The 14,525-nt window shown below is 51.3% G+C and overlaps 1 protein-coding gene across 1 annotated transcript; it reads left to right on the top strand.

The window, feature by feature from the left end:
* Positions 1-7,009: 7,009 nt before the first annotated feature.
* On the top strand, positions 7,010-13,708 carry MOB3C (MOB kinase activator 3C). Its single transcript, XM_087820410.1, has 4 exons — positions 7,010-7,103; positions 10,518-10,986; positions 13,094-13,296; positions 13,620-13,708. The coding sequence occupies exons 2-4, from the start codon at positions 10,569-10,571 to the stop codon at positions 13,647-13,649; spliced, it is 651 nt and encodes a 216-aa protein (XP_087676536.1). The 5' UTR covers positions 7,010-7,103; positions 10,518-10,568; the 3' UTR covers positions 13,650-13,708.
* Positions 13,709-14,525: the final 817 nt, after the last annotated feature.

Genomic DNA, 14,525 nt, shown 5'->3' with positions numbered 1-14,525 from the left:
CTGTTTTATGCCAAGCACAGGTATAGGTAGCTGGGGAATAAAGCAATAAGCAGGAAAAATAAGGCCCTGTTGTCATGGAGTTTATACGCTTGTGAAGAAGACAAATGAATAACAGGTTATTTCAGATACTGATAGTGCCACGAAAATAAAATAATGTGCTAGAATGTGGAGTGGAGGCAATAACTTCATGGTCAGGAGAGCCATCTCTGCAGAAGTGACAGCTGATACTTGAAGAAAAGTACCAGGTAAAGAGAACAGCAAGTGCTGAGGCCCTGAAGCAGGCTAAGCTCAGCGTGCTTGCTTCTGGGCCCAGATTTAAAGGTCCAGTCCTTGCCCTTGAGGAGCTTGAAGTTCAGCAAGGGAGACACTGACATGAATAATTACAATATGAGGCAAACTGACCAGTGCCATCTCAGAAGAGGGGCAAGAAGGGTTGAAGAACACACCAGAGCCCTGGCCAGTGTGGCTTGGTTGGGCATCGTCCCGTGCACCAAAAGGTTGCAGAAAGGTTGCCGGTTCTATTCCTGGTCAGGGCACATGCCCAGGTTGAGGGCTCGCTCCCCAGTAGGGAGCGTGCAGGAGGCAGCTGATCAATGTTTCTCGCCATCTCCCTCTCTCTAAAAATCAATAAAAATATTTTAAAATAAAATAAAAAAAGAACACTACTAGTACTGTGGGGGATGCAAATCTTTGTAGACCACAGTACTTGACTTGAAACACTTGAGGAGATTAGATCTTGATTGCCAAGGACCCTTCCCCTTTAAAAGCCACCCCTCCGTGACCTGTTGCTCTTTAATGATCATCTGCAGTCTAAGGAGCTATAAAGTGGGACACTGGGGCCTGGTGAAAGTTCCTCAAAAGACTGAGACCTTTGTCATCACCCACAAAGCAAGGGCAAGGTCTGCTCCTAGCCCAAATATAGTGCCTGACATCTAATGAGTCCTCAGTAAATACTTATGGAATGAATGAATGAAACAGATGTGCTGTTTCCACCCAACCATGCTGTCTCTCTAAGATGTTAAAATCTATATTAATTTACTACTACTATTAGTAGAAGACATCACCCTGGCCCTCTGGGAGGTCCCCCATTTTTACCTCACCCCACAAGTAATATGGGGACCAGAAAGAGGTTGCCTTAGTCTATTCGGGTTGCTATAACAGAATACCATAGACAGGTGATATAAACAACAGAAATTTATTTTTCACAGTTCTGGAGGCTGGGAAGTCCAATATCAAGGCGCACACAGGTTCAGTGTCTGGTGAGGACCTGCTTTCTGGTTCATAGAAGGGCCATCTTCTAGCTCTGTCATCACATGTCAGAAAGGGAAGGGAGCTCTCCGAGGCCTCTTTTATGAAAGCACTAATCCCATCACCTCCTAAAGGCCCCACCTCCAAATACCATTGTACAGGGGATTAGGTTTCAATGTGAATTTAGGGGGACACAAATATTCAGTCTACAGCAGAGATTCCCAAACCTTAGTCTTCTTATAAATATCACTGGGGACCTTGCTTAACCAGCAGCTTCCTGTGCCCATCCCAAAGATACTGAAATAAAATCTCTATAAAGAGAGGCCCTGCCTTTTGTGTTTCCTTTTCGAAACATTTTATTGTTGACATTTTCAAACATATGCTAAAGTAAAACCAATAGTATAATGAACCCCAAGTCCCTAGTACCCAACAAAAATTTTTCAACACATGACAATCTGGTTTCATTTAGATCCCCACCCACTTTCCCAGACGTCATATTGTTTTATCCATACATACCTCTGCTTATATTTCTAAAGGATAAGTACTTTTAAAAAAACAAAACATTCCTAAATTAATTAACAGTAATTTCTTAATATTATCAAACATGCAGTCATATTCAAATTTCCCCAATTATCCTATAATTTTTTTTTTTTTTACAGTTTTGTTCAATCAGGAACAAAAATGAGGATCCGAACGAGATCCACACCTTACAACTAGATATTTCTGAAACCTTTTTTTAACTTTTATTTTTAAATAATTTTAGGCTCACATAGAAGTTGTAAAAATAATACAGAGTTCCCAGGTACCCTTCACTCAGCTTCCTCCAGCGGTAACATATAATAACCATAATATAATTATCAAAACCATGCAACTGACATGCATACAATACAAATCAAACTATAGACTTTATTTGGATTTGGCAATTTTTATATGCACTCATTCTTTATTTTTTCCTTTTGTTTATAGTCCTATGAAATTTTGTTACATGTATAGGTGTGTGGAACCACAATCAGGATGCTATCACCCAAAGAAGAAAGTCCTTTGTGCTACATATGCCTTTTAGTCAAACCCTCCTCCTCAACCCTAACTCCTGGCAACCACTGATCTGCTCTCCATCACTATAATTTTGTCATTTGAGAATGTGTTTAATGAAATCATACAGTATGTACTCTCTTAAGATTGAATTTTTTCACTTGGCACAATGCCTTTGAAATGCATCCAAGTTGTTATAAGTGTTAATAGCCAGTTTGTGTTTTTGCTGAATAGTATTCCATATTAAGGCACTTTTAACTTACAGGTTTTCCCTCATCTCTTTTGTTTTGTTGACATTTATGTGTTAAGAATCTGTCCTATAGAGTTTTTGTCATTCTGGATTTTACTGATTTCATCCCCATAGTGTCATTCACTTGTCCCTCTACTCCCAGTCCTTCCTGTATTTGATAGATCTCCAGGCTTGGTCAGAATCAGATGGCACTCTATAAGGAGCCCCACCCCCACTGGTGACTCTAGGGCAGGTGTTACTGAAAACACTTGGAGAAAGGATGCTGTAGAGAGGAAGGAAGAAAGTGCCCTGGGGACTGGGGTAGTCTGAGGAGGGTTTGAACTGGGGTGCTGCTCCAGGCAGGCAGCCCCAGAGGCTGAAAGTGAGGCACCACAGTGGCAGAGGAGGTAGGGTTGGACAGAATTTCCTGTGCAGGCTTCATGGTGGGTTCCGTGAAGGCTGAGCCTGGGACACTCGCAAAACTGCCCGCCACCCCCTGCCCCCCACCTCCCCCCAACCCCCACTATCACCTCCACTCCTGAGACACCCCTGAGCTGAGAACTAACCCAAGCGGTTGGAGGGCATGCATCTGGTAGAGGACAATGCCTACCAGGGCTATGTTGGAGGTCAGGTCACATTGGGTAGCGTATTATGGAATTATCCTAAGGCCCTTATGCACACCAGGCTTCCACCACAGCCTCCAGAGGTTTTCGTCCCAAGATGGAAGTCCTGAGACCCGGAGAGGTGAGGGTTATGCCTCCAACTCAAGGGGTAGGCAGGGAGCTGGAAGGGAAGATGGACCTTGGAGCACAGAACACTTGAATTTGAAGTTCTCAGGGTCAAGAGGGCCCTCCTGCTCTTCAGAGGGACTGAAACCCTCTGAAGCCCATGCCACAGTGAGCTGTGCCACCTTTGCTTGCATATTCCCCCCAACCCCACCCCGAGAAGTGAGTACAGCCATCCAGGCAACGTGGTTGGACAGCCCTGATGTGTTGCGTGTCCCCTCACGTTGTCCTGGGTCTCTGCCCCTTGTCTTCCAGGACCACAGGGCAATCCCTCTTCCACACAAAAGCCTGCTGGGTACTTAAAGGCAGCACCCCAAAACGACTAACCTCAGCCTTCTGCTGATCCTCACAACTCTTCTGTGGGGCACGTATTGTTTCCATCTTACAGAAGGGGAAACAGGCTCAGAGAGGACAAATGCCTTGTCCAAGATCACACAGAATTTTAATGTACATTCTTTTCAACATTGTCTTTCAAACTAAAGGAAGTCTAACCTCAGTTCCTCTTATTGCAATGAGGCTATTCTTTGCTTTTTTTCTAAATATGCCAGGATGAGAGATACTGCCTCCTGGGCAGGAAAAGGCAGAAGCTGAAATAGAAACTTTTTCTTGGGAGATTGAGAAGAAGGTGGGCCCCATCCAGCTATAGGAGTTTCCAGAAGCCTGGTGGGGTGCTCTGGGAGGCCTGTAGCTCATTCTGAGAAGAGTATGGGGATGGGGAAACTTTCCTGGCATAAAAGGGGCTGGGAAGTTCCCAGGGAGAGGCTCTTCTGTATCAGTGGAGTCACTGGGTACAGGCCCACAGGGGCAAGAGCAGGGAGCTGATCCTGACAAGGTACTTGGAATGGTATGGCTGGAAGATGCTTTTGTGGTGTGGATGGGGAAAGTTGAGGCCCAAAGAGGGGCAGAGGCTTTCCTAGAGACAGGGCAAAGCAGGAACCCAGGTCTGGATACCAGCCCCTGCCACTTGGACCTCCCATCAAGGAGCCATGTTCTTGGACTGTACAGTGGAGAAGGGTACGTCCTCAACTAGGTTCTCAATAGCTCCAACCAAGCTTCAGAGACATGGCCTTATTTGAGCCACTTATCATACACAGGACACAGTGGCCTATCCTGTGTAGGTTGCAGTGCTATAGAGTTACAGCATGCCATCAGGGAGGACAGGGGTAACCCAAGTTCACACAGCAAATACATTGTAAAGCCACGACCTTGTTCTCAAAGGTAGATCTTCTCAGGCCCAGCAGAGCCTCCTGTAAGAGTACAGTCTCTCTAGCCCAGACTGAGAGCCACAGGAAGCAGGTACAGGTATTTAAGAGATCTGGTCTATCTCTGTCTTCTCCCAACCCTTCAACCTGCCAGCTAGTAATGGGCAAATACCAGGGCTCTGTGGGTGAGCTGGCAACTTTTGAAGTTCCTTCTAAGTGGACCAACTATAATTCCTACAATGTAAGATTCTGTACTTTTCACTCTTCACCAGGCAAATTCCTGCCCAACCTATAAAACCCAGCTGGAGGTACAGCAAATGACCATGTACAAAGCCACAGAAGGAGTCATATCACATTCCAAAGAATCTTACAGACCATGATCTCCAACCACAACGCAATATAATTAGAAGTCAACACGAGAAACATAAACCTCTCATAGGCTGAGAAACTAAAAAACACACTTCTAAGTCATCTATGGGTTAAAGAGGAAATGACAATGAAATTCTGAAATATTTAGAACTGAATGATAAGGAAAGCACAAAGCAGTTTCTGCTTCCTCTGTAAGCCAAAGCCCCTAAGCCCACATCCCAAGTACTTTCCACCCAGATATATTCTCCACCCTCCTCTACCCAGCTCCAAGAGGCTAACCTCTGTGGGCTGACTCAACAGGTTCCCTGCCCTTGGCTTCAAGAGTAGGAGTTGGCCAGTAGGGAAACCTGGCCAGAAATCAGGGGAAGGGAGGTGGGGAAGCCCCTTTAGACTCCCAGTCCTTTGCAGTATTATTGCTGTGGGCTGGGTATGCCCCTCAAGCTTAAGCCACAGTAGCCCCCTCCTCATTGGTCCCACTTTGACCACTTCCTCCCAGCACCCCTTCAGCTAGGGGTGGCAACTTCAGCCTAGAGTGGACATCGAAGGGCTGCTCTTGCTAGCCCTTTGGTGATACACTATCCATGTGGTTTCTCTATACCCTGACTACACCTCTAAATAGTGCCTTCTTTAAACTCTCCTCAAAGTGCCCAATTTGAGTGTTCCACGTGTTTCCTGCAGTTAACCCCCTCTCACAAAGTGCTCCCCATCAGTCTGTAACGATGTTCTCGCTTCTGGATGACTGAACTCTGACCTTGCGTTATCTCTGTGTGTTGTTCCCCTTGCTGACCTGTTGTCAGCTGAGGTCAGGGACTGAAGCAGCTTCAACACCTGACGCCCTGCTCTCAGTGCAGAATCATGCTTAGTAAAGGGGATTGGTTGGGGTATCAAACAGATGAAGGACTAGATTTGAATCTCTTCTGCATATACTAGAGCATGCAAACATTTATAGGGGTTTGAGGTAGAGTTAAGGAACCACACAGCAGGAAAACCAGCAGGAGGTACAGCAAATGAACTTTAGACTGGGGCAAAAATCGGTGCTCAACAAAAGAAAGAATCTTCAGTTCTATGAGCTGGAATTCTTCAGGATCCAGCATGTTCCCATACCATCAAGCAAGCAGAAGATCTAGACGTAAGGGAAGCCCAGTAAGCATCTGTGCCACAGTAAATTCCTTCCTCGAGCCACCAGCTCTCCCCTGCTCCTGCCTGTTCACCTCCTCACCCCCCCCCCACACCCCCCAAGGTGACTTCTGCAGCCCATCTGTCTGCCTTGGCCCTCCCACTCTAGAAGGCCTCCAACCTTCCCTCCCATCCCAAGACAGCCACCTGGGCCTGGGCCCACTTGTAATTGGGTGCTGGTGTGGGATATCTGTCTGCCCTCAGGGGAAGAACCCAGATAGAAAAGTAGGAAGAACAGATCAGGTCCTGAAGAGCTTGGATTTGGTTGGAAGGAAGGAGGGAAAGAAGATATTCCAAATGGGAACAGCTAGAACAAATGTCTGGCGCTAGGAAATGGGGTGACTTCAGGTAAGGAGTGAGGAGAATCAGCCCAGTCTGAGCAAGGACCCCAGCCCTGGTGGGGATGGTGAAAGTCTGATCTGAGCACTCTTCAGGGCCAGTCCTTGGGTGAGGGACTCACTCCTGCGTCCCAAGGCATTCATTCATTCATTCCACAAATGGGTATTAAGTGCTTGCTGTGTGCCAGGCACTGTGCCAAGAGCTGAGGGTATGGAAGTGTGTGGGGCAGCACTGATCCCTTATTGAGTTCAGGCAAAAGTGAAACACACACGATTCTGGGAAAGCAAGAAAACCACCCTGATTATCTAGCAGCGCTTTTGTTTCTGCTCCAGACAGAAGCTGACCTTGTCCCCATTTTACAGCAGAGAAAGCTGAGGCTGCCTCTTTGGTGTCCAAGCAGACACTGAGTTTGCGCTACGGGAGCACGACAGGGACCTTCCGGAAAGGCGACAGGGAAGTGTGTCAGTGCTTTGGGGAGGAGGGGAGGGTCCCCACTCCCCGCCCCTTCCCCGCCCCTTGGCCGCGGCGTGGCGGGGCCGGGAGGCCCGGGCGGAGCTGCGTCGCCTCGGGGGAGACAGGGCGACCTCGGCCCGGCTGGGCTGGCCGGTGGACGGGCGCGAGAGCCCCGGAGCGGGAGCACCGGCGAAAGGAGGCGACCCAGCGCGTCGGCGATGTGACCCGCGGCCGGGGAGGACTCGCACTAGCCCCCGAGGCTGACCCGTGGTGAGCCCCGCGCCCCGCCGCGAGCACCGCCCGGCCTTGCTTCCACTTTCATTTCTTCGGCTGCCCGGCGGGGCACGGTCCCGAGGCGACCTCTGCCCCAAGGCAGGCTGGTCACAGTCTTCGGTCCGGGGTTAGAGCAGCGAAAGTCGGGGGGGGGGGGGGGGGGGCAGTGTTTGAGGGGGGCGTGTCTTCAGGAGCGGAAATGTCAGGCCTGCACCCCTGGGTCCTACGACCTGCCCAGGCGGCTGGGCTCGAGAGGGGTGGCGGGGGACGGAGGGCAAAGGGTGGGCTTGGGTGGCGGAGCGTGGCGGGGACTGTGCAGACTCTGTACGGAGCACGGAATCCCCGCCTCCGCTTTTCTCTTTCTCCTTGAATGGAGGATGCTCTTTGGCCACTGCTGTCACCACACCAGCAAAAGGAGGTGATCTGTGCCCCCGCCCAGCCGTGCCTAGGTCAGGGCCTAGGGTCAGGGCCCCCCCGCCCGCGCGCCCCGCAGCTCTAGCCTGGATTCTAGGTTCAAACGGGGGCCAGCCTGAGGAACTGTAGGTGTGGCCCTGGCGGGGGGCTAAGTGTCAGAAACAGGGAGCGTTACTCTGCGGTCTTCATTTGGGAAGCCCAGATGCCCACCCAGGGTGTGAGCCATCACTGACCACTTTAGGAGTAAAAGGACACAGAGTTAGGAAATTTGGGCTAAGAGGGGCAATGGCCTTGGTTCAGGGAGGGAACAAAGGTTCTGTGAGGGACAGAAACTCAGGACGGGCATGGAGTGGGAAGTGAAGCAAAACAAGTGGCATGGATAGGGGCACCTATCCATCCTCCCACTGGCAAGCTTACATTTTCCTGGGGAAAGACCCAGGCCTTGAAATTCTACAGCAGGAGGTGAGACTCTAGCTCACTGGTCCGGACACCCAAGTTGCTGTGGGGGCAATGGGGGAGACTCAGTGTGTTGGAGTAGGAATTAGGTTGGTCTAATTGGTGGGAAGATGCTTCCCCTCTCCCTCCACTCCCCTCCTTTCCCCTTATCTCCACCAGACCAGCGACCAGCTAGTGCAGCCAGTATAGGAAAATGGCCTTTTATCCTTGTCTTGGGATGAGCCCCATCTTATCCCAGTTCCCAGTTCTACCATTGGAGATCCTCTGCCTATAACTTGCTATGTGAACACAAGCTCCTCAAGTACCCTTTCTGGGCCTCAGACTCCCCATCTGTACAAGAAGTGGATTGGGCCAGTTGATTTCTCAGGGCTATTTTAACCCTAAGATTCTTGATTCTAAGCTTTCCTTAAAGCCTGAGCATTGACTCTGTACCAGGCCCTGACCTAGGCACGGCTGGGCGGGGGCACAGATCACCTCCTTTTGCTGGTGTGGAGACAGCAGTGGCCAAAGAGCAGCCTCCACTCAAGGAGAAAGAGAACTGGGTTTAGTAGAGGGAGTTGTGGGAGGAGGTAGCCTTCAACCTGACCATCTGTAGTCAGGCAAAGGGACTAGTGTAAGAAAACTCAGAGACAGGAGTAGGGAGCATGTTCAGGGATCAGCAAGAAGCCCAGGGTGGGTGGGGTAGGGAGGTGGGGCAGAAAAAGTAGGGTAAGGTGTTGAATGCCAGGGTGAGGGTCTTTGGCAATAGTCAGTAAAGGGAGCTGGGTGAAGGTAAAGAGCCCAGGAACCCCACCTAATTGCAGTGTGGGAGATTTTGGAAGCACATGCCCGAGTTTAGAATGCAGGTAGCAAGTGAAACATTGGAAGTCGCCTGCTCTTGGGTCAGGAAGCTAAGGTTCCCACACTGGGGACTTCTTTGGGTGAGAAGGCCAGGGGCAGGGGATGGATGAGATGACCTGCCATATCTCTGAGGTTTTTTTTCAAGACATGATCCTTCTGGGAGACCTACCCCTACTCTCCAAGTGCTTCTCATTTTATTTGACTGCCCCCGCTTTGCCTGCCTGTTGTGGGTACAACAAGGAACCCCTATTCCGAACTTCTCCACTAGCTTGACTTATTGCCTGACATGACACCTCCCTTAACCCATATTTACTGTGCCTTTGGTTATATCCAGTGTCACCTTGTTCCCATCCTCCTTCCCCAATCCTGTCCCAGCATTACTAGAGGCACGAGAAAGGAAAATGCTCCAATGTCAGCTCTGAGGTTAAGGCCAGATTTTGTTTGTAGCTATAGTCAAGCCTCAGTCTAAGGCTAGAGTCAGCACCCTCATTGACCAGGGTAAAGGCCAGGTCAGAGTTCAGTTTGGAGCCAGAGCTCAGTGCTTGGCCTATACTCAGCCTTAGTGCTCAGTCTAGGGTCAGGGTTAGTGCTCAGTTTGTGGCTAAATTCATCTCAGTAGGTACCTGGGTCTGCATTTCCCAAGAGCTCACACACTCACAGAGGAGGTGAGAGTCTACCTTGAGAGTCACAGAAACCTGGATTATATCGGAATGACCCAGGAAGTTGCATGGGCCAAGTCCATGCCTGCTACAGTCACGGTGGTGCTGTGCCTAGAGCCTAGGACTTTTGCCTGCAAGCTCAGAACTCCGATTGCTGTCCCCAAAGTCTGTTCTGAGTCTTGGGTTCTTCAGTTCTAAAAGGCAAAGCATATTCATCTGATTTCTAGATGGGCCCAGCTGGGTGGATCCAAATGCATTCCTACCTCCCAGTTCCCAGCACATAGTGGGTGCTCAAGGAATGTATACTGCTATCACGTGCAGGGGGAGGGCCCTGTTGGGGTTTCTGGCTGGAGGAGGCTGGCTTGCAGGGGGGAAGGATCTCCAGCTGCTGTTGGAGGAAGTAGTGCCCTTCTAGACCTGCTATCTCCCCCCCTTCTCCATCGCCTGTTGCCACATTCACAGGCCGCCCAGCTGGCTATATGAGGGCCTTTCCTCTTTCAGGGTAATAAAAGGAAAGGACATTTTTGGTAGAAAAGTCCCTCGGGCTCCCTGGGAATCCCCGGTGGCCGGATGGACTACAAGATATGCCAGAGGAAGCTGAAGGCGGGGACCCTCCCCCTACCCCCAGCACAATGCAGCCAGGCTCTCCCACGCTGCACCAGGTGGCCTGTGGGGCCCCCAGAGGTCATCTTGTCCATGCTCCTGCCTCCTGGAGGGCCCGCAGGAAGCCTCTGCCACCTCTCTGATGGTCAACAGCAAGTCTGAGGGGCACCTGTTTGGGACCGAGGCCCAGCCCTCTGTGACATGTAATGAACGTGGACAGGGAACACGCTGTGGTGCTTGGCAGGGGGAGACAGAGCAGCCTGGAAATAGGGCAGGAGCATTGGACCGAGGGGGTGAGGAGGATTTATAATCGGGGCAGAGGCCCCTGAGGTGGGCTTTGCAAAAGCTGAGCGGTGAGAGGGAATGATGTGCTGGGAAGTCAAAGCACATTTGGTAGGGACCTGACCACCATGCTCTTCCATGCCCTTGGCTCTGGCAGGACATCTGCAGGTCCTTCCCCTGGACACCCGTCCCTCAGCCCAACCTGGCTATGGCCCTGTGCCTGAAGCAGGTGTTCGCCAAGGACAAGACGTTCCGGCCGCGAAAGCGCTTCGAGCCGGGCACGCAGCGCTTTGAGCTGTATAAGAAGGCACAGGCGTCCCTGAAGTCTGGCCTGGACCTGCGCAGCGTGGTGAGGCTGCCGCCGGGCGAGAACATCGACGACTGGATCGCCGTGCACGTGGTGGACTTCTTCAACCGCATCAACCTCATCTACGGCACCATGGCCGAGCGCTGCAGCGAGACCAGCTGCCCGGTGATGGCCGGAGGGCCCCGCTACGAGTACCGCTGGCAGGACGAGCACCAGTACCGGCGGCCGGCCAAGCTCTCGGCGCCGCGCTACATGGCCTTGCTCATGGACTGGATCGAGGGCCTCATCAACGATGAGGATGTCTTTCCCACCCGTGTGGGTGAGTGCCGGCCTGCCTGGCCAGGAGGAGGGAGCTACCGGAGCCCCTTCACAGATGAGGCATTTAGTGTGATATAGCTAGTCTGCCGAGGGGGTGTGTGTGTCTGTGTGTCTGTGTGTAATTTGCATCCCACTTTTGTAGAAGAGGATACAGGCTCAGAGAGGTTCAATGTCTGCTTGTCAAGATCAGACATCTTGAGCTCAGACTGCCTGCCTCCCAGTTTGGGGCTCTTCTTGTCTAAAGCTTGAGTGCCCTTCCAGGGACCAGCCTGCCAAGGCCACTGTGATTCTCAGAAACCTTCCAGAAGAGGTGCCCCAAAGTGCTCCTAGCTGGTACCTGCTGGGGCTGATCATGATTTGCAGCCTCCTGGGAGTTCCCTCTGATTTCTGGCCCCGAAAGGGAAGGGGGTGGGGATTGGGTGTGCCTGACCATTTCTCCACCTCTAAGGGCTCTGAGGGCAGAATTTTCCCTTGTCAGGCCCAAGCCATGGAGCCTTTTCTTATCTCAGCCGGACAGCCTGGGCGGATGAGGGTGGGTAGGGGCGATGAGTGATGTCAATCTGATGCTGCTTCCCCACCCAAGGGCATCAAGAAGCAGTGTTGGCATGACGCTGTTCATCACAGGAACCCCACCCCCATATGGCCTCACCTTCATCCCTCTTAAGGCTTTGGGAATCAGAGACGGGTGGGGCAGGGTGGTCAAGCCCAGAGGGGAGAAGTCTGAATGTGGAGCACTGAGTCACAATTCAATGCGTGAGGCCCCTCCCCAGCTGGTGACCTGTCATTTCCTGTACTATCATGCCCAACAATGAGTATCTTCATTTCACACAGGAGGAAACTGAGGCCACTAAAGGGACAGTGCACTGAATCAGGAGGGATTCAGAACTGCAGCTCAGGTCCCTTGGGACCTGGGCCCCAAGTCTAGATGGGCAGAACAAGCCTGAGAGACCTCGGCTGGGCCTGGAAGGACTCATGGCGAGGCAGGGCTCAACCCTTCCTGAGAGCAGTGAGGAAGGAGAAGAGATCTATGGAGCGGGGTGGGCCAATGTGGGCCTGTGTCCGGGCTCTTATTCCCTTCTAGCCTTAACCCCCAGGCCTGTGAGACCCCAGGTGTCTTTGCCTTAACCCTGGGATGGCAGAGAAGAGGGCATGGCCACCAAGATCTCTGCCCTGAGCATGGGGGGGGGGGGGGGGGACTATTCGAAACTGTCTTTTTCACAGGTCCTGGAGCTCTTCTTGAGCAGTCTGTGACATTTCTCTCAGAGGGGTGGCTGCAGTGCAGTGCAGAAAGGGTTTGAATCCTGCCTCCAGTCTATACTAATTAATAGTTATTTGGCCTTGAGCAAGTGGCTCCACCTTCATGCACCTCCACCTTCATGCACCTCCATTTTATCACATCTAGTATGACTGTCACACCCATTATCATACCAGGCGGAAGGTGCAAAGGGCCTGCACGGGGCCTGGCTCACGGATGGAAGTGTGTTATTGAATATTTGAAGGAATGAGAGATATCTGAACTAGTTCTTGAAGCCTTAGTAACTCTCAGGATTAGGGTTCTGGGGACTACATTGTGAATGTTGCAAAAAGGAAGGAGTAAGGGTGGGACTGGAGAGGGAGGTCAGGACCATGAAAGGCCTTGAGTAGGCACCATGCTGGGAAGTTAGGACTCAATCATGAAGGCCCATGTTTTTTAAAATGGACCCCAGATGTTGATGAACTCCCCTTGAAATTATGTCCAACGGTGTTCATGTGAGAGCACCTGCAGATGCATATGTGTCTGTGGAGAGCTCGGGCATTACTTTCTTCCATCATACTCTAAGAAGGGTTGGCCAGTGACCCCCAACCAGGTGGCAGAGTCTTGCTCAGAGTCATGGGAAAACGTGGAAGGTGATATTTCAGCAAAACAGAGGCAAAGTCAGATTTGTGCTTCATTAAAAATGGAAGTATAGGGAAAAGCAAATCACGATCTCTGTCTCCCACAGGGAAGTGTGCTAGGGAAGAGGCCATCCTGGGCAAAGGCTGCCAGTATGTGGGAGGGCAGGCAGGGCTGGGCAGGGTTTCATATAGGATTCTGATCTCCCCACTTCTGCCCATCCCTTTGCTCCTAGGAGTTCCCTTTCCCAAGAACTTCCAGCAGGTCTGCACCAAGATTCTGACCCGCCTCTTTCGCGTCTTTGTCCACGTCTACATCCACCACTTCGACAGCATCCTCAGCATGGGGGCCGAGGCACATGTCAACACCTGCTACAAGCACTTCTACTACTTCATCCGCGAGTTCAGCCTGGTGGACCAGCGGGAGCTGGAGCCACTGGTGAGACCAAGCCCCACTACCCTCCACCACCATGGCTAGCCTCTGAGTTTTCAGATCCAAAGGCTACCTGCTTGAAGAAAATCCAATACCCAAGTGGATAAATTAGGGGAAGGCAATTCGTTTAACAATGACTCTGTATTTTAACAGAGAATTTGTTCAAGTGTCAGTTTACAAATCCAGATGTGCAGCCTGGAGTTGGGGTTGGGGGAGGGAAGGGGCCAGGTTCAGGTAGAAGAGCAACCAGGTCCTGTGGTTTGGGAAGGGGCTGCCTGGCAGGTTGAGCTCTGACTGACTCCCCTCCCCCCAACCTTGTGTCTCTGCAGAGGGAGATGACAGAGCGGATCTGTCACTGAGCCCAGGCCTGGACATTGTTGCTCGTCAGATGATCGTCTGAACATAGAGTGGCTAGGGGAGGGGACCCTCAGGAGTCTGGTGGCAGAGGAACCTGAAGGCCCTGGGACCCCTCCACACTCCCAAAGCCCCTGGACTTCTGGTTCTCAGGAGTCTGCCCACATGTCCCCCAACTGCTTGTGAGTGGAGAAGGGGAGAATTTAAATGTGGGCAAACAGAAGGAAAAGAGGAGCTAAACCTCCAACATGAGGTCTAGGGGTGGGGTAGACTAGATGGTTTTTGCTGTGATACTTCACCCTTCTGTTGTGGTTCCCAAGCCTGTCTGAGCAATGTGGATGTGGCTGAGGTGCTGCCAAGCAAGGTACAAGAGAGAGAGCAGCCTGTGTGTAAGTGAGCACTGTGTGTGTGTGTGTGTGTGTGTGTGTGTGTGTGTGTGTGTGTGTGTGATTTTGACTGTGGGGTGTGTCTGTGAGAGCTAGCCATCTTACACCCTCCCTGACACATAGTAGGACCTCATAAATGTTAGGCAAATAAATTGATGAAAGAAACAAAGGAACGAGAGAGGGTGGGGAGGACCATGACCACTGTAGGAGTGATGACAGTTCACTGTCTCCACTTGATGTGTCCGACGGTGTATGTAAATGTTCAAAATGTGGTTATAGATGGATGCAGCTCTATGTTTGACCTTCTAGGTTACGTTCTTCCATCAGCATGAATTCTGGGGAGCTGTGGGGAGGCAGAAAGGGGAGTCTTTCCCTGGTTACCTAAATCCCCGGTCCACTGCAGACACAGGTTCTGATTGCTCAGCCAGAGATGCCCATCAGCTGTATTTCACTCAGTCCTCTACCTCCAGATAGGCTTGATTATAGACAGCCTCC

Source organism: Miniopterus natalensis, chromosome 9 (assembly GCF_054644295.1).
Source record: "Miniopterus natalensis isolate mMinNat1 chromosome 9, mMinNat1.hap1, whole genome shotgun sequence".
Classification (NCBI taxonomy): domain Eukaryota; kingdom Metazoa; phylum Chordata; class Mammalia; order Chiroptera; family Miniopteridae; genus Miniopterus; species Miniopterus natalensis.
The sequence above is the reverse complement of the archived record's forward strand: the minus strand, read 5'-3'. Positions and strand labels throughout refer to the sequence as shown.